Source organism: Equus quagga, chromosome 7 (assembly GCF_021613505.1).
Source record: "Equus quagga isolate Etosha38 chromosome 7, UCLA_HA_Equagga_1.0, whole genome shotgun sequence".
Lineage (NCBI taxonomy): Eukaryota > Metazoa > Chordata > Mammalia > Perissodactyla > Equidae > Equus > Equus quagga.
The window spans coordinates 79959377-79977251 of record NC_060273.1 but is presented as its reverse complement, the minus strand read 5'-3'; the positions used below and the strand labels follow the sequence as shown (position 1 = coordinate 79977251).

Here is a 17875-nt window from a genome sequence, read left to right as displayed (position 1 = left end):
CTCTTTATTATTACTTCTTTATCATGAACAAAGAAACTGAGGTCCCATGAAGTTAACAGACTTGTCAGAGCCACAGTTGGTAAAGCAGTAAGCCACTGGAATCCAGACTCTCTGATTCCAGAGCCTACACTCTGCACTTTTAACCACTAAGATATAGCACTACTCACATGCAGATAACAAACTATGCCTAAGTGCAGTATTCCATTTTCCTCCATTTTTAAAGATAATACTGATTTATGTGATGGTTAAAATGAGTAGCCTTCATTTTCACAACACTATTCAGACCCAGGAAACTTAAAAACCTTTCAAGGGAAGGATCTAGGCCTTCAGGCCCACTTACACCCAAAGTGACACATTCTATACTCTGCATAGTCTAAATAGGATAAAATCCCCGTGTCAGTATTCAGCATGGGGTTCATTTAGCAAAAGAACTTACATCACAGATAATTGTATCTCCTGAGGTCCTGAAGAATTCAAGTGACCTGCAAACAGATATGAAGAGTTATTCTTGTCCATGCATCTTGTCTTTCCTTCTGATATCTTCATTACCAGTAAGTCATATTAATTTCAAAAGCTGACCTTTTGAACACAAAGTCTCTTGATAGGTACCAATTTCATGGTACAAGGTAGCAGGGTACAAGGTACAAGTTCGTGGAAATTTAAGAATTTACACGTGTCACTGAAAGAAGAAAAGTTAGGAAGCAGTACACTATGTTAACCTACAGAGATTTTTTTCATGAGTAGAAAAGAAAGCTTACCACTCAGTAAATCTAAAATTAGAACAAATACTAAAATGGTTGACTAATAAAACATATTTCTTTCAGGCACAGGCCTTATAAAAACACATAAGAATTAGTTAATAAATTTTTCTTTCTTTTTTTTTTTTTGAGGAAGATTAGACCTGAGCTAACTGCTGCCAATCCTCCTCTTTTTTGCTGAGGAAGACTGGCCCTGAGCTAACATCAGTGCCCATCTTCCTCTACTTTATATGTGGGATGCCTACCACAGCATGGCTTGCCACGTGGCGCCATGTCTGCGCCCGGGATCCGAACCAGCAAACCCCAGGCAGCCCAAGCGGAATGTGCGCACTTAATTGCTGCATCACCTGCTGACCCCAAAGTTTTTCTTTATGTGGGTTTCTTTGCCTCTGCTGAGATTAGACTAGGGCATAAAACTCATCTTAACTACTACTTTCATTCTCACAATCAATCAGTCAACACATATTCCTTCCTGTCTAACTTTTCAAATGCAAAGTGGCTCCTATTAGTGTGATCTTTCTCTTCCCATTGGTTTAATCATTCTCCTCAAAAATCTTCTGGGTACCCAAAAAATTCCAACTTCAAGGCTCGCTACCTATCTTTATCACCTTCCATCTCTATCCTTCTACCCTGCCCTCCCCCTTAAAAGTTATTCTTTCCCTTGAGGCCTTTACCTCCCTTCTCCCTACCAGTTTCATCATGGTCTGCAGAAGTGGTAAGCTGAGTGGCAGACATCTCTCCACCGCTAAGATTCGAAAGATCAAGGCAACATTTTGGGGTTCCTCTGTTGAGACAATAATACATCAAGATTCCCATTAAGTTGTAATATCCTTAAAAGACAAAGATCGTGTTATCCTCTTGTTTTGAAACACCTCTCAATGACTATCACATAATCTGAACAGTGTCCAAATAAATCTAATTGCTTTTGGAAATATCTCAGACTAGGATGAGAAAACTCTCTTACCTTTTCTCTACTCCAATAATCTGTACCTCATTTTCTCCTCACCCACATATTGAGACAAGATAATTTTTTAAATTAAGAACCAAAGTTCATTGGCCAAGATAGGTCTTGACCCCACATCTTCTGCCCTTGTGCACCATGAGTACATAAATTTGATTTCTCCCTGCAATCTTTAGTACTTCTCAGGTCCATAACTCTGCAACTTTGTTTGCTAGCTGAGGCATCAGGGCATGAACAAAATTTAAAGTACAATAACAGTAACACTAATATTGATACCACTAAAGTGACCAACTCACACAATGCAAGAGTTTTCAAAGACTTTTCCCAGACATCACATCATTTGATTCTCGCAAGATTCTCATAAGATAGGATAGTATTATTATTTCTATGTCACAGAAAAGAAGCCTGAGACTCAAAAGGGTCACATAGTTAGTCAAGGGCAGAGCTGACACTTAAACTGTCATCTTTGAGCCCGCATAGTTAAAAACAAAAACAAAACCTAAAACTGTTTAGAAAAGCAAAGGAGATAAGGTCTGAAAAGAAAAGCTTTACCCAGACAAAATGCTTAGGTGTCCAGAATCACCAAAGAGTTTGTCCACTGGCGTTCTAGGGAGATCTGGACAGACGGTAAAGGAAGTGTCTCTCTCCAGGAGCAGGTTTAATATCTTCCTCTGATTGGATCTAAAACTAGGTCCTGAGCCCGGGCTTCCTGGCTCTCTCGTGAATGAGAAGAGTTCTGCAGACATGGTCTCCGAGCTCTCACTAAGAAAAACAATAAAACCTAGCTAAGAGGCGAACGTCGTCTATATTGACTAGCTGTCACAGCCTCCCCCACCCTTCCCAGCAGCGGCGAGCGGATCGGTATCGGAGGAGGGGCATCCCCAAACCGTGAATCACAACTTGGCTTGATGGTTAAATCGCACTTGCCCGAAGCGGCTTGGCCTTTTCGTCGGAACCTGAATTTACCGAGAGGCAATCTCAGGACCTTAAAGAGGGAAAAAACCCTTTGGTTCCGGGCCACACAGCTCGTGACTCCTGACCGGAAGGAATTCACCTCTCCTAACTCGTGATAATGCCTATTAGGTCTTCCGAACTTCCGTTTGCGGGGCCCGGACCGGACCCTGAGGGACCATGGGGTCTCGGCGATTCTGTAGCGGAGACGACTCCGGGCTAACCTCAGGTTTGAGTCTGAGACCTACCTTCAGGAGAAAGGGAGCGGATGGGGATCAGACACAAGTGAAGACTGGAGCAGAAGTAAAGGAAATCTGGAGAAAGGAAGCGATTAACCAGGCTACAATTCTGCTTCTCGACTGGATAGGCCAGGGTCAGGATTTGCCGCTTCTCTCCGCATAGAGTCGAAGTTACAGCTTGCGTGCGAGGATATCAACTGCCACAGACCTTGACCATTCAAACCTTCCGCCCTCCCAATAACCTATCCCGCTCGCCTCTAAACTGCGTCAGCCAATCTCCGCGCGTCCGCCCAGACCCCCTCGGCCAATCGTTTGTCTCGTACATCACCCGGGGGCGTGAGTTTTCTCGGGCAGGAGCACGATTTGCCCCGCCCCGCAGCCAGAGTCGGATGCCGATTGGCGCACCAGCGTTCAGCGAGCGACTAGGTAAGCCCCGCCCCACAGGGAGCCTGGCGTACCATTGGCTCTCCCTCTAGCCAATCGCTACACCCTTTCTGAGCTCTCCTGTCCCTCTGCTCGTCCAACCCCGGGAGATTTAAATTGCACCTGGCCAGCGACAACCACTGGTTAGGATAAGACCTGGAGACGTTTGTTTACTTGGGTGTTTTAAACATTTCTTTTTCCTTGCTTTTTTCTCTTGTCGTTAAGTGGACCTTTCCCTCTTAATTTTGCTAGCCTTCCGCTGGAGATGGAACATTTGCTCCTGGTGTGGCAGACGTTGGGGCGAGACAGGTGTGCGTATTTATGCTGAGGGGCATTGGCCCCTTCCAAGAGCTTTCCTTGTTCGGTGTTCCTTTTAGAGCGCAGCATCTCAGAGACGCTAGGTTATGTGGGGTAAAGGAAATTCATTTTTCAGGGAAAGTAGGGGAGTTGAATCATCCCTTGGCATAATCCTTATCACAGTCCCAAGGATCCCAAACTTTGGTTGTTTTGGAAATTTGCACTAGGTGATATTAAGAACTTAATCTTGGAGTTTTGCTTTTAAATAATCCTGTGGAAGTGGTGGTGGGTATAAATGAAACAAAATTGGCCATGAGTATTGAGTGATGGGGAACTGGGCGTCCATTATATCAGTGTTCTCAAAGTTTAATGTGCATACTAATCACCTCGGGATCTTGTTAAAATGCAGATTCTGACTCAGTAGGTCTGGGTTAGGGCCCAAGAGTTTGCACTTCTAACAAGCTCCCAGCCGATGCTGATGTGGCTGGTTCTGGGACCATACCTTGAGTAGCAAAGCATAATGTTATTCTCTTCTCTGTATATTTGATATTTTCCGTAATAAAAAATGTTTAAAATAACCTTGGAAGCTCTTTAAAATGCAGGCCCCCAAAATAATTCAATAGGTCTAGAGTGGGGCCTAGGAATTCTCAAGGCCCCCAGGAGCTACCCATGCAGATGGCTTGCAGATCTCACTTTAAGAAACAAATCAGAAATGCAGCCTTTATCTTTGAGAAACAGTAAATCAGAAATACAACCTTTATCTGGTGGTAGGATCTTGGTGGTGGTAGTGGCTGAGAGGTGCAGTGTAGTCAGCTGGGTTTTACCCTTTTCATCTGTAGAATCTGCTTCCCCTGAAAGAAGGTGTGTGAAGAATCTTTGTCCTCTAGGATAGAGATGGTGAGTGTGGGAGTCAGCACAGAGTCCTGCCATGCCAGGTGAGTTCGAAAATCAGGCTAGGGATTATGGGAGTGTGGGATGAGTTGGTTTCTGCTTTGATGACTATAATCACACTTCATGGGACCACTGTATACTTCCTCGCAGGTGGGAAGTAGAGACAGATGAAATTGTCCTACAACGGCGGCAAAAGCAGATAGATTATGGCAAACGCACGCCTGGTTACCAGTGCTTTCTGCAGCAGGTCCCCAAGTGAGTGCAGTTGTAAGTGGTCATAACAAGAGCATCAACCAAGTGGCTTTAGTTCAGTGTCGGGTGATGGAAAGATACTAGAATCTGAGTGTTCTCACCAAGTTGGAGCATTACTAAAACTAATTCTCCTGCAATCTAATCTCCAAAATGAGTTTCCAAGATTTTTTTCAAATAGAACAAGTCATACTTGGCCCATAAGACTTTTTAAAGCTCTACCATGCTTGCTATTGAAGTTTTTTCCTTCCAACCATTTTTATCTCATGCCTCCAGCTGACTTGGCTAACTGCAACATATTTGCCTAATTACATGTACGTTTACATGCATACCTTCAAACCAAATGTATGAACGCGTAGAATGCATTTTAAAGGGATATCAGATACTATCTTCTTTTATATCTATTTTGACTTCTGAGGGAGTTGGAATATCTAATTTATCCTTCCCAGAAGAAAGAATATTAGCGAGTTAGGAAGTTTGGTGTTTAACCTGATTTGAAGATTTGTTTTTTCTGTTGGATTGACAGCATTGATCCTACCTCATTCTCAGGGAATTCCCTAACGAGTCTCCTGATTCATTGTGATAAAGCAGTGAGTTGTGCCCCTCACCTTGACCTCAGTCTAACACATATTTGTCATTGCCAGAGCACAGCGACAGCCAGGACTTCACCCTCAAACGCCAAACAAGAACAGGAGATACAGCCGTCGCTCCTGGGATGCCCAGATCAGGCAGTGGAGAAGAGCTCTACATTCCTGGGACCCCCCCAGCCAGCCTCTGCAGGGCAGGGGGGCTGAGGGGTGTGTACACTATTCCTAGTTCCTGCTGTGAGTGGTGGACTGAACCCTACCTCTCCCCACTTCGCAGAGGTTTAGCTTTCGCTGGTTGAAAAGGGGGTCTAAATGAGGTACATGTTCCTCTGACTCTGCTGCCTTCCTAGGCAGGGAATGGAGAGTCTCTTAAAGCCAATGGATTCCACCCCTTTGGATGACCTACTGGATGACTGGCTTCAGACCCTGGAACACTCGGAGAATCTTGACGGAGGCCAGGAGGGAACCCAGGCAGTATCCTCTGCTGAAACCCATTAGAGCAGGGTCAGAGATGGGTCTGGCCCATGAGGTCACAATGAAGATGGGGTTCAAGGTAGTAGCCCAAGAACAAAAGAAGGAAAATGGGGCAGCAGGAACAAATAGGATGTGAGTAAAAAAACCTTGAGAACTAAAAGTGGCATAAGGAGATTTAATTATAGTTAGTAATGGGGGGGAGGTTGGGCTGCACTAGGGGCTATTTTATATTTGATGAAAGGGGTGTAATAGTTCTTTGAAATGAGGCCTGAAACCTGACTTACAGGTTTGCTTTTTTTTTAACTGTCTCAGTTTCTTTCAATGTTTTGCAAATGGAGCCACTGCTAACTTCTTATACTCCATCATTTAACTTTAGTAAGCATGGTTAATAATAAAAAGGGGGATCAGCGAGTGGTGAAAACCGAGGGCTTTAGAGCCTTAAACTGCTTTGTAATACTACCTTTGCCTACCACATGGGCAGTCATTTAACCTCTCTAGCCATTTCATCTGTCAAATAACGAGATTTTGCTTCACTCGATGATTGTAAGCAAAAATGAGTATACATATTTAAAGTATGTAGCACAGTGCCTGGCACATAAGTGATGCACAACAGCAATTATTGGAAACCATGTCTCCTATAGTTCATGGTCCCTGCCCCTGCTCCTTCTTTTGCCAAAGGGCAAGATGCAGAGCAAGGAAATGTGCAGTGCATCTTCCCTCCACCCCCATTTTCTTCCTAAGTTCCTCCCTTTCCCTTTACTCTTATTTTTCAGTTTGCAGACCTGGTGGCTCCTGCTTCCTCCCTTCCCTGGCTCTATGAGGAAGATCCCCACCACTGCCTCTACTTTCTAGTTTATCACAGTTACTTATTTGTCCCAGACTTGAGTGGGGAACAAAATATTTAGGGAAAACCGATGTCTTTCAGGGGACTTGTTGCTAAGTATAATAGTGAAGATTATTTGCATTACTGCTACTTTCCAATAGATTAAAAAAGAAATCTAAAACTCTGCCCCACAAAGAGATCACAACACGAAGCCATTGTTTAAAACCTCTCCTTTTTCCATCTTTTTGCCCGTCTCTCTAAACCTTTGATAGCTGAGACTTGAGTTTACATAACAGCCAGAAACCATCTAGCTGTTCCCCAACCTCTTCGCCTTCTAACGTCTACATTCGGTCTCTTTCAAAAGGACTTAAACTTTGGCTGAGGTGGGAGGTGGTAGTGGCGGAGATTTAATAAAAGGTAGTTTCTTCTTCCTGAAGAGGAAATGTAGCGCCATCAACATCTTTACCTCATCTGCGTGTTTTCTCCCTCCCTTTCTGTCTTAACGAAAAAGGTCCAGCTGTAACCACCGTTTCCCCGCCCCCGCCCCCCCCATGCAAGCAACTGAACCGCCTATGATGTCATAATCACAATCCCATTACCTCATCCTGCTGGGGGGGGAGGTGCGTAGAGGGAGAAGAAGGAGTGAACAGCCTTGAGCCCTCCTCAGTTTTACAAAGTGTTTTGAGTGGGGGCTAATTACAGAACCAAGTAGGAACGGCCCCGCGACCGTTATAAATCCCGGGTTTATAAGGTTCGAGCCGATCCGGCAGCTGGAAGAGGGGCTCCTGGGACTCAGAGCAGGCCTTAGTCGGCTCTTGGACTACACTTCCCAGAAGCCTTCACGCCGCGGACGGGTCCTCTGCCAGGGGTAGGGGGATTCCTTCAGTAAGACGGCCGTAGAGTGCGGGAAAGGAGAGCAGGTGAGAGGAACCTTGGTCAATGCTGTTATGCTACCCGAGCCGAGTAGAGTGCTGTACTTGGGCCCAGGTAGGAATGGAGGGCGGGGGCGATGGCTTTGTTTACCTTCGTCCGACACGGCCTCCCCCGCGGGTTTCGAGATATGCCTCCAACTGGGCCCGTCCACCTTCTGCAATATTTTGGAGGGGGTGACACGATAGTGAGGAAGCCACCCTCATCCCTAAATCAAAGAGCTGGGCTCGTTCCCGACAGCGCTATCCAAGAAAGACTTTGAGAGAGAAACTGCGTCGGGCTGGAGCCTCCGCGGGCGGTTCAGGGGGATTCTGTGAACCGAAGCGATCCCCCACACTCCTGAGGGGCCCGTTGGTTCGCGCCGGCGCCTTTTAAGGGCACCGTGGGGCGAAAGGAGCGCTCAGAGCTGCTCCGGCCGCGGCCCTGGGAGCTGGAGGAGCCGCGGTAGGTGGCGGAGGGCAGGTGGCGCTGGGGCCTCGGGGCGGGCACCTCAACCGTCCCTCCCTCCTTCCCCCTTTCCCCTCCCCCAGCCCGGCCGCCCGCGCGGTACGGCTTCGCTGGCCGCCTCCGCGGGGAGAGCACGGGACCCGGTGGGGGAGGGGGTGGCGGAGTGCTAAGTCCCAGACCCTCTCCATCCCCTTGCGTCTTGAGTTCGCTTCCCGCGGCCAGATGATGGAAGCTGATTGGGAAGAGGCGAGCGACAGCCCCCCTGAGCGAGCCCTGGCGCCCCCCCACCAGGGGCCAGCGGACCCCCCATGCCCCACCCCGCGGGGACAGGCAGGGCAACCTAGGGAGAGGTTGGAGATTGGTGGGGGGCCTAGCTTTTGCTTCTTCATCGAGGTGGGGGGGAGGGGTGCTCCTCACTGTCACCCCTTTCCCCACCAGAGCCATATGGAGGAAGAGCAGTCAGATCCCCACTTACCTGTTCATGCACCTCCCTGCCTCCCTCATGTTTTCTTTCAGTCTCCCCCAGAGGTCTGGGACTGGGACCTGGGGGGAAGGTCCCTAGGGGATTTGTGACTCTCCTCTCCTTTGGCCTGACTTGATCCTAGGTTCTCCAGGTTTCAACACAACCTCAGCATCCCTGAAACCCGAATGTCAGGAGTTACTGCCATCCAATAGGAGATGGGGTGGGAGTCCAGTCTTTATTTTAGGGGGCTAATGGTGGAGAGAAAGCCTGGATTGAGAGTTGGGCCTGGTGGGGTTTTGGGCAGGGTCTAGGCCTGCTGCTCTGTGAAGGACTGAGCCCCGTGCCAGTTGTTAAGCTGAGAAGTTTTAACTTGTTTAGTGAATGTTCAGGGCCGTCTCTGCCCCTCAGATATACAAAATGGAAGGGGAAGGAAGGCGGCAAGAGAGAGCTTCTTACACTTTTTTCTATGCCTGCCTGAGAAAGAGGAGGCCCCTCGCGGAGCTGGTTTGCCTTCTTTTGTGTCCTGGTTTGATTCCTTATGGCTTCCGTTCTGTTCCCCCTCTCTGCCTGGCCTGTTTTAGGAAACTCAGGCTGAGAGTATCAGTTGCGTGGTGGTAGTTGCATTGTTCCAATTACCGCCGTGTGTGGCCACATCCCAACAATTAAAATGCAGAAAAACACAAAATCACTCTCTTCGCTTGATCCCAGAGAGAGCTGGGAGTTTGCTGTTTGGCCAAATGCCTCATGAAAAGCTTGAAAGAGTTTGCTTCACTCCCTGCTCCTCATGGCTGGTCAGCCTGAGGCCTGAGGTCTCTGGGATAAAAGTGTGCAGTTAGGTTCCCTCTCTACTTGATCTTTGAGGGTAAAGTTAAGAAACCAAGAGCAGAAGTGATATAAGGTTTAGCTTCTCCCTCAAGAACATAGGGGAAGCAGTTGAAGGGAGCTTTCAGGAAGCTGGAACTTCGTTCAGGGTGGTAATAATAATTATGCATGAAAATGATAGTTAACTAGAATGATGATTGGCTTCTCACACCTTTCTTCCAAAAAACTCCAAGTACATCCACGTGTATTTCTTTGCTCTTCCTTGTGGCGTGCCTCCCTCTGAGGTGGCAATGGCGTAGAGATGATTCCCTCCTTTTTGCAAAAATAGAAAGTGATCTGCCCCCAAGGTCACAGAAGAGCCCTTTTGGGCTTCTCTTGGTATGCAGATGAGGAAGGTTGGCATCCAGCCAAATAGATAAACTTGATCTTAATGATATCATCACTTGTGGCATTCTGAGGCTTCATAGAGCAACAAACAGGAGGATTGAGAAACAGCAGTCTATGTGGACTCCTGATTTGTACAGATCAGACGGTATGCTTTTTACATTTTAATATTTCATGTTGTATTGTCCCTGTGACAGATTAAGATTATTCTGCCCATTTTACTTATGGGTAAACTGAGGTCAAGAAAGGTTAAATGATTTGACAAAACTGTCACAGCAAATAAGATCAAGATTTAGATTTCTTGATAGTTCTCTCTACTAGCAAATGCTACATACATTCTCTGATTAGGTGTCTGCTTGGTGGTCATTTCTGGGAATAGGCAGTACAGTATCAAAACACTGCGTTAACCTCCCCTTTTCCCTTGAGCAAGGCCCCTCAAGCAGTTGTGTGGGCTTGAAGCCTGTTTTCTGAATTAGTTTGCTTCTACTGAAACTGACTGTGAGAGTCTAGATTAATTGTGTCCGTGGTCTTTGAGTCAGATCTGGCTAAAAACTTAGTTGAATGAAGTCATAGAGTAGTTGTTTTTAACATCTATAGAGTTGAAATGTAATTGGAATTACCCTGGGACCATTTCCTTATCCTCTCACCAAAGGTTGTGTACTCTATATTGTTCTGATTGGTCTGAAGCAGAAAGTCATTCCTACAACCACTGCTCCTCCCTGTTACCTATTGCTATTTCTGTTGTTTAGGAAAAGGGTACCTCTGTTTGCTTGTGCCTAGAGGATAAAGAAAATATTGGGCTAATCAGGATAGAAATAACCATTGGGCATCCCTCTCATTTGAGCTGTTTTTGAAGTGGTGCTGGTATTCTGGGTAGACAGAGCAGAGCATGAACCAGTTAGGAACGGCAAATAGGTTTCAACTTGCTTGCTAACTCCAGTTCATTTTACTGGTTATCTGGAGTGCCAAGTTCAGGATGTTTCTGAGGCTATGTTAGGCTTAGCAGGAGAGAGCTGTGATCAATTAATGATGTCTGCCAGAGGCCTGGCTTAGGGATGCTGTAGTATGTGCCATGCATTTTCCATCTCTGGACCAGGTACATCTCTAATATCACTTGGGGCTGGTCCCTCTGTAATTGGCAGACTCAGCAGGCATGACTGGAGAGGGAAGTCCCAATGGTGCTAGAATGGTGCTGCAGTGGCAGAAGACGGCTCACGAGTGAGGTCTGGAAGAACGACAGGGAAGACATCCATCATTTGCTCCAAAGTGTGCAAGTCAAATCCTGGGGAGAATCATGATAACCCTGATCACTGAGCAGCTACAGAAGCAGACTCTGGATGAGCTGAAATGCACACGCTTCAGCATCAGTCTGGTAAAAGACCAGTCTTTCTGCTTCTCCACGACCCCCTCCCCCTTTTTTCTGAGGCTGTTTGTTGCTAATACTTCACCCTCGTCCTGTGCTGTTATGAGTCATGGTACTTGTACTGGAAGAGCCCAATAAAGGCTCAAAACCCAGCCCAAAAGGAAGGGGGCAGGAATTTTAGAGAAAGGACAGCAAATCTTGGGTGGAGAAGGGTTTGAGATGTTGGAAGATGTGGATTATTTTACTTGCTAACTTTGGAAAGACAAGAAGAGAACACTTAGGAGTCCCTAACATCCTTATAGCCCATGGTTTGCAGGGGTGAGCTGAAGAGGGCTTCCTAGAAATCTGTGTACTGAACCTGAATCACGATGGCTATTCTCTCTCCCTTAGCCTTTGCCTGATCATGCAGACATCTCCAATTGTGGGAACCCTTTCCAGCTTGTGTCTGGTAAGGCATTGTGTGTGCATGTGTGTATGCCCATCCTCCATCCACACATTTCTTTCATTGGTTTACAGTGACCAGGGCTAGCTAGCCTACATCCACAACTTTGTTGCCAGGGTCACCTTCTGAGATTGGCACTTGTCTCCATTTTACTGCACCAGCATGGAATTTATCTGTTTAGTTTGCTCTTATTCTAGCCTTGTGGGGACTTTTGTCATCTCATTTTTTTGAATAGGTAATACATTCGGATGGTTCAAAAATTTTAAAATAGCAGTAAGTTATACTGAGAAAAGTCTCCCTTCTCCTGTCCACCCAGCTCCCACCACCTCCCTAAAAGTACCTCCTATTATTAGTTTCTTGTCTATCCAACCAGAGTGTCTTTATATAAATAGAAGCACATTTAAATGTATATTTTTTATTCTTACTCTTTTAACACAAAAGGTTGTATACTCTATATGTTATTTGGTACTTTTTCTTCTACTTAATATAGCTAGATCTTTCATATAAGTGTGTTGTGTTGAGCGTTTCCTTGTGGGTGGCCAGACGCAAAGGAACACGAGCAATCCTAGGGTTTCCGAAGCACAGGTGCCATCAAAGGCCTTCCCCACCCTGTTTGCCCTCCTTAGGAATGAGAATTGTCTGTTACCTACTTGATTACCTCTTACTCCTTGGCAACTCTAACTCCTGTCTTGGTGCTGTTGACACATAGCAAGGGGAAATGCTAAGGCAGGAGAGCATTGATCTGCTATTCACAACCCCGGGCTGCAGGGCGAGGGAGCAAAGTAAGGCTAGATGGAGTGGGGTGAGGACTGAGCAGGGCACACACACACACATTTGTTTCCCTTGACTCATTCTACCTTTGAGAGGGAGTGGCAGGCAGTATATGAGACTATATTTTCAATTTCAGGTGGTTCCTCGTAATGGAGGCAGTATAGCATAGTGGTTAAAAAACTTAGCCTTAGCGTCAGACAGACCTGAGTTTGAATCCTGCTTTGGTCGTTTGATTCCTACGTGACTTTGGGCAAGTTACTGAACTTCTCTCATCTGTAAAATGGAGATAATAATAGTACTTACCTCATGAGGTTTTTGGGAAACCTCACATAAAGTGCTCATTACATTGTGTGGCACCTAGTAAGCTCTTAAAAATGTATCAGCTATCATTAATATTATTTTTATTATGAATGCCTTCCAGAAGGTGCTTCCTGGAGGGGCCTACCCCACTGTTCCTGTGCTGAGTTCCAGGACAGCCTCAACCTCAGCTACCACCCCTCAGGCTTAAGCCTGCACCTCAGACCACCCAGCCGGGGAAGTTCCCCAAAGGAGCAGCCCCTCTCCCAAGTCCTAAGCCCTGAGCCCCCAGACCCAGAGAAGCTTCCTGTGCCCCCTGCCCCTCCATCCAAGAGGCACTGCCGCTCACTCTCAGTGCCCGTGGACCTGTCTCGCTGGCAGCCAGTGTGGCGGCCCGCCCCCTCCAAGCTGTGGACTCCCATCAAGCACCGGGGCAGTGGTGGAGGGGGTGGGCCGCAGGTACCTCACCAGAGCCCCCCAAAGCGGGTCTCCAGCCTCAGGTTCCTCCAAGCTCCCAGTGCCTCTTCTCAGTGTGGCCAAGCTCACAGACCCTACAGTCCTCCTTTCTTCAGCCTGGCCCTGGCGCAAGATTCTTCTCGACCCTGTGCCGCCTCCCCCCAAAGTGGCTCCTGGGAGAGTGATGCTGAGTCCCTGTCACCTTGCCCACCCCAGCGCCGCTTCTCCCTGTCACCCAGCCTGGGCCCGCAGGCAAACCGCTTCTTGCCCTCGGCCCGGAGTTCCCCCGCCTCCTCCCCAGAGCTCCCCTGGCGACCTCGAGGCCTCCGCAATCTTCCCCGAAGCCGCTCACAGCCTTGTGATCTGGATGCCCGCAAAGCTGGGGTCAAGCGGCGCCATGAGGAGGACTCCCGGCGGCTTCGGCCTTCCTTGGACTTTGACAAGATGAATCAGGTGGGACCAGCAGGACTGGGGCAGCTTGGATGGGAGTAGGGAGATGCTGTTCCATTTTCACTTTTGAGCTGCCCTCTGCTCCATGCTTTTCTGGCGGGGGCTCCCTTGGAGCTCCTTTCTGTCTGAGCTTTTGCTCGGGTAGTCTACCATCCCAGTTTGCTCAGGACTGTCCTAGTTTTAGCACTAAAAGTTCTATGTCCTGTGAAACTTCTCAGTCCTGAGGGTTCCAGAGAGACTGGGGTGAGACTCATGTTAAACCTTCCAGGGACCCCAGAATGTCCTGCTAGAGGAACTTTCCCTCCTCTCTGAGAATGCATAAGCCACAAAAGTCCCATCATCAGTACCCCAGCACTCCTTGCGCTTAAGGCTGGTTTTGTCACTTGTCCTTCACTGCTTCAAGTGGACCAGTGAGGGCTTAAGCAAAATGGGCTACTGCATCATTCATCTGTTCAACAAATGTTTTGTGACTTCCCAGTGGGACTTGCTAGTTGTTGTATGCACTTGCCCCTTTTTTCATATGCTTCCTTCTAGACTACTGAGTCACAACCCTCTTTGAGAACTTATTCACTTATTGATAGAGTCATTCATCCAACCAATCAGCCAACATTTATTGAATACCTACTATATACTAGGCTCTGACTAGGCACTGATAATACAATAGTGAAATAGGCAGACAATATTCCTGCCCACATGAAGTTTATAAACTAATCTTGAATTTAATAGAAACTATGGGCCCTTTCCTCAAAGAAATGTAGGTGTACACTAAATTTTCCAAATTTTATTAGGGAGTTCACACACTTTACCCTAAAGCCTAGGACTTCTGCCTTCAAGGGTAACCAAGAGAGAGACTTTGAAAGACAGCTTGAGCCAGGGTACTCTTGGGAAGGTAGTGTCTTTGTTTGCCTTCGTAACTTTGTTGTTTGTTTGACAGAAACCATACTCAGGAGGTCTCTGTCTCCAAGAAACAGCCCGGGAAGGCAGCAGCGTCTCTCCACCATGGTTCATGGCCTGTAGCCCCCCACCCCTCTCTGCTTCCTGCAGCCCCATTGGGGGTTCCTCCCAGGTGCTGAGTGAAAGCGAAGAGGAGGAGGAGGGGGCCGTGCGGTGGGGGCGGCAGGCGCTGAGCAAGCGGACACTATGCCAGCAGGACTTTGGGGACCTGGACTTGAATCTGATTGAGGAGAACTAAAACTGAGAGGCTACTTCCTGGGGCCACACAGACTGACTCTCTTATGGCTACTAACAAGTGTGGAGGCCCCAAGGCCAGGGGCCCAGCCTGGGAATAGGGGTGAGTGGAGGGCTCCCACTCAGGGCAGCCGGAAATCTTCTCGCTCCAGGAAGCTCGACCATGCCGAGAGACTGGCCGGGACAAGATAAACGGAGCTGGTGGCGGGAGGGACAGCCCCAGAGCAGACCCTTCCCATGGCGGCCCTGAGTGTGAGTATCCCTGCCACCGAGAAAGCAATGGGCAGGGAAGGAAGGGGTCTGCTGACCCCAGCTCGGGGAATTTCACTAGCCCCTTTGCTTCAAAGGGCACTTGTGTCTTAGAATTTGGCCAGGGTGGGGGGTTCATTCAGCCTCCTTGGAGAAATTGTGTGAGAGTGTGTGCATGCATGGGAGTGTACTCAAGGAAAGGTGTGTTTGCATAGCCTTAGGGAAGGAAGGCACTTGCTCCTTGACAGCAGAGCATCATGATACCCCCAGGATCCTGAGTTTCCATGGGACAAGGGGCTTGTTCAAGGAGTCAAGAGGAGGGCATCGAGTTTTTCTTTTTTCTAAGTAGCTCTGAAACCAGGCTTGTAATCCATAAGCACCACTGGCTCTACAAAGGATTCTGTTTTGGGGTACAGCAGGGTCTTTTAAGTGCTGTGACCTCATCTAATGGTCTTTTCCTCAGGCCCACCCTTTCCCCTAGATAGATCTAGTATTGGGGGCGGGAGAGGGCTCTCCACATTGTTTCTGAGCTGGCCTTTTTTTCTCATCAGATTGCCTATGCTGTGTACAACCTGCCTCTCTCGTTCTCTGAATAGATGCAAGCACATGTGGGCAACTGAGGCAGAGTTGAAGGGCTCCATCTCTCTCTTTCCCTCCCTACTGACGGGAACTTTTTCCTGTCACTCTCTGACCTTTGAGGGTCAAGAACAAGGAATGAAGGCCCTGTATTGGTCCCCAGCATCTATTGAGGCCAACCTGCAGCAGGAGAAGTGGCATTTGGTCTGCAGCGGACATGAGTGAGCTCGCCTCAGCACTGCCCTTTGGAAGCAGACTGTAGGGAAACCTGTTGTTATATGATTGAGGCCGAGCCTCTTTTCTCACCTGCTTGAGAAAGAGGAAGGGGATATCAGCATTTACTAGTTTGCTTGTCTTCCACTCCTGCCAGGAAATGTTTATTTGCCTCTAATTGGCCCTGAGAGACCTCAGGGAGGTTGGGGCTCACTGAGGGATTGGCTGAGGATGTGGAAAGCAAAGGCCGTGAGAAGCAGCTGGGAGTTTGTTGTTGTTGGATTGAATTTCGTTTTTTGTTTCTCACCCACAACTTGAGCCAGGGCAGCAGGTCCCAGTGACCACAGTGAGGCGTTTAAGGACTGCAGGAGCCTTGGTAGGACTGGCACCAGTGGAGATGCATACTGAAGCTGCTGCCACAATAGCTTGTGAGGCTCTGTCCAGCTTTGGTTAGACTCTGCACAACCAAATTGGACCTGTCCTTCCTGTTTATTGGAAGAAAGGCATTTTTCTCTTCAATTTCCAGGGTGTCTTAGGACCCAATTCCTTATATTAGGGAAGAAGACCAAAGTCTATGTGTTTTCTTCCTCATGGAATTGAACCTGTCGGTTGCTGGGTCTCCCACATGTCAAATAGGAGCATCAGTGGGGCTCCAGCCTCTTGGCCTCCACTCCAGAGGAGATGCTCATTTCTTCTCGAACCTCTGGCCCTCAGAAGTTCTACCTTTCCAGGGCTCCTCCCTTTCTTCTGCTAGTTACCATGTATTACCAGTGAGCTACCAGGTCTGTAGGGGCCTGAGAGAGGCTCTCTGGAGAATCCAGGGAAACTGAGCCCAGGAGTTGCCCATCCTTGTTTTCACCCTGCCTCTGGCTCTTCTCCGTCTTTAGGCCATAATTTCCCTGGTGCCAGGTTCTTTTCCTCTTGGGACATCCTCATCCCTGGGCTCTCTGCTGCAGATTGGCTGTGCCAGGTTCCAAAAGACCACTGGCAGTGCCAACTGGGTCACTGCAGACCCTAAGCTGAAGAAGTGAAGGCAGTAATTCTGGCCTCCACCCTGGCTTCTCCAAAGTCCTTGGGCACCATCCTTAGGGGAGAAAGTCTACAGATACCATATTTGAATTCCATTACTTTAAGACTGGAAGGTTAAACTAGCTGGAACTATCATCTTGCTTCCCAATCTAAGCATCTGTGGCCCTGGGACAAGCCTTTTCAAGAAGTGGTTCATTTTGCTTTACACAATAGATCTGTTCCAACAGTTCTGTGTAAACCAAATGCTATTTTTCGATACATTTGGACTGCTGACCATTTAAAAGCAGGCTGTGATTGCTTCTTTTGTAAAGCAAGCAACCTCCCTCTACTTTAGCAGTTTTGACTATTTGGATTTTCACATATTGGGCTTACCCAGAGTGGAGCACACCTACAGGGCTGTGGTTGATGCTGGGTAGACATCTGCATCTGTGTTGTGTGTGTGGTGTGGCTGACCAATAGGTGAGTATTCCTGCGTGTGTGAGTGAAGCCACTCCCAGGCTGGTGCTCTCGTCCTGTGCCCGGTGACTGCCCAGTGGCAGCTCCAGCTGCCCTTCACTCCCACCTGCTGCCAAAGTCCCTGTGCTAATGGGATTACAAACACAAAAAGTGGAAAAAAATTTTTCGTAAACTTTGTTTTATATTAAAAAAAAAATATCCATAAGTCTGTGTGTGTTAAACATGAGGTCCTGCCTCTGTGGCTGTGTTTGAAAAAATAAAGTTTTATTAGAATAATGCATTTTCCCAAGCAACCTTGTGTACTACAGTGTCTTCTTCCTTTCTCCACAAAGAAAGGCAAGGAGGAAGCAGGGAGAAGGCTGCCTAACTCTTCCACCCCTTCCTCTAGGACAAGGCTGGGCCTTTGCCCTTTGAGGGCAGTATCTGGTCCCTAGGCTGTTTGCAGCCACAGCAGTCATATCCCATGGCCTGGGTTTCTGTTAAGGCCTTGGTTATTTCTGGCAGTCTGATTTGGTTTATTTCCCTGGTACTTATACCCATCTCCTTTTCCCTGCCGTCACTCTCACTTCCACCAGGCTGAAGTTAAGTACAGGCATACATTGGAGATATTGTAGGTGCGGTTTCAGGCCACTGCAATAAAGCAAATCACACAAATTTTTTTGTTTTCCAGTGCATAAGAAAGTTAT

General features: G+C 47.7%; 3 protein-coding genes across 4 annotated transcripts in view; 2 read left to right on the top strand and 1 right to left on the bottom strand.

Moving 5' to 3' along the window:
• CDC25C (cell division cycle 25C) overlaps positions 1–7809 on the bottom strand; it is a 31067-nt gene extending 23258 nt beyond the window's left edge. The window contains exons 1-4 of one of the 2 annotated variants that reach the window (XM_046666926.1): positions 7677–7809; positions 2272–2481; positions 1448–1542; positions 437–482 (exon numbers count right to left, since the gene is read on the bottom strand). In XM_046666926.1, the coding sequence (XP_046522882.1) occupies positions 437–482; positions 1448–1542; positions 2272–2481; positions 7677–7789 (464 nt within the window). In that variant the 5' untranslated portion in view covers positions 7790–7809. Of the gene's footprint in view, positions 1–436; positions 483–1447; positions 1543–2271; positions 2482–2918; positions 3131–7676 lie in introns of those variants that run through there. The other variant, XM_046666927.1, reaches the window with a different exon arrangement.
• LOC124242196 (oocyte-specific histone RNA stem-loop-binding protein 2-like) lies at positions 4524–6735 on the top strand. Its single transcript, XM_046666930.1, has 5 exons — positions 4524–4564; positions 4671–4775; positions 5414–5566; positions 5707–5830; positions 6604–6735. Exons 1-5 carry the CDS (start codon positions 4524–4526, stop codon positions 6733–6735), a joined length of 555 nt encoding a protein of 184 aa, XP_046522886.1.
• A 94-nt stretch (positions 7810–7903) lies between the features above and the next one.
• Positions 7904–17473, top strand: FAM53C (family with sequence similarity 53 member C). The gene is made up of 5 exons (XM_046666929.1): positions 7904–8027; positions 10842–11071; positions 11453–11510; positions 12697–13481; positions 14413–17473. The coding sequence occupies exons 2-5, from the start codon at positions 10994–10996 to the stop codon at positions 14668–14670; spliced, it is 1179 nt and encodes a 392-aa protein (XP_046522885.1). The 5' UTR covers positions 7904–8027; positions 10842–10993; the 3' UTR covers positions 14671–17473.
• Positions 17474–17875: the final 402 nt, after the last annotated feature.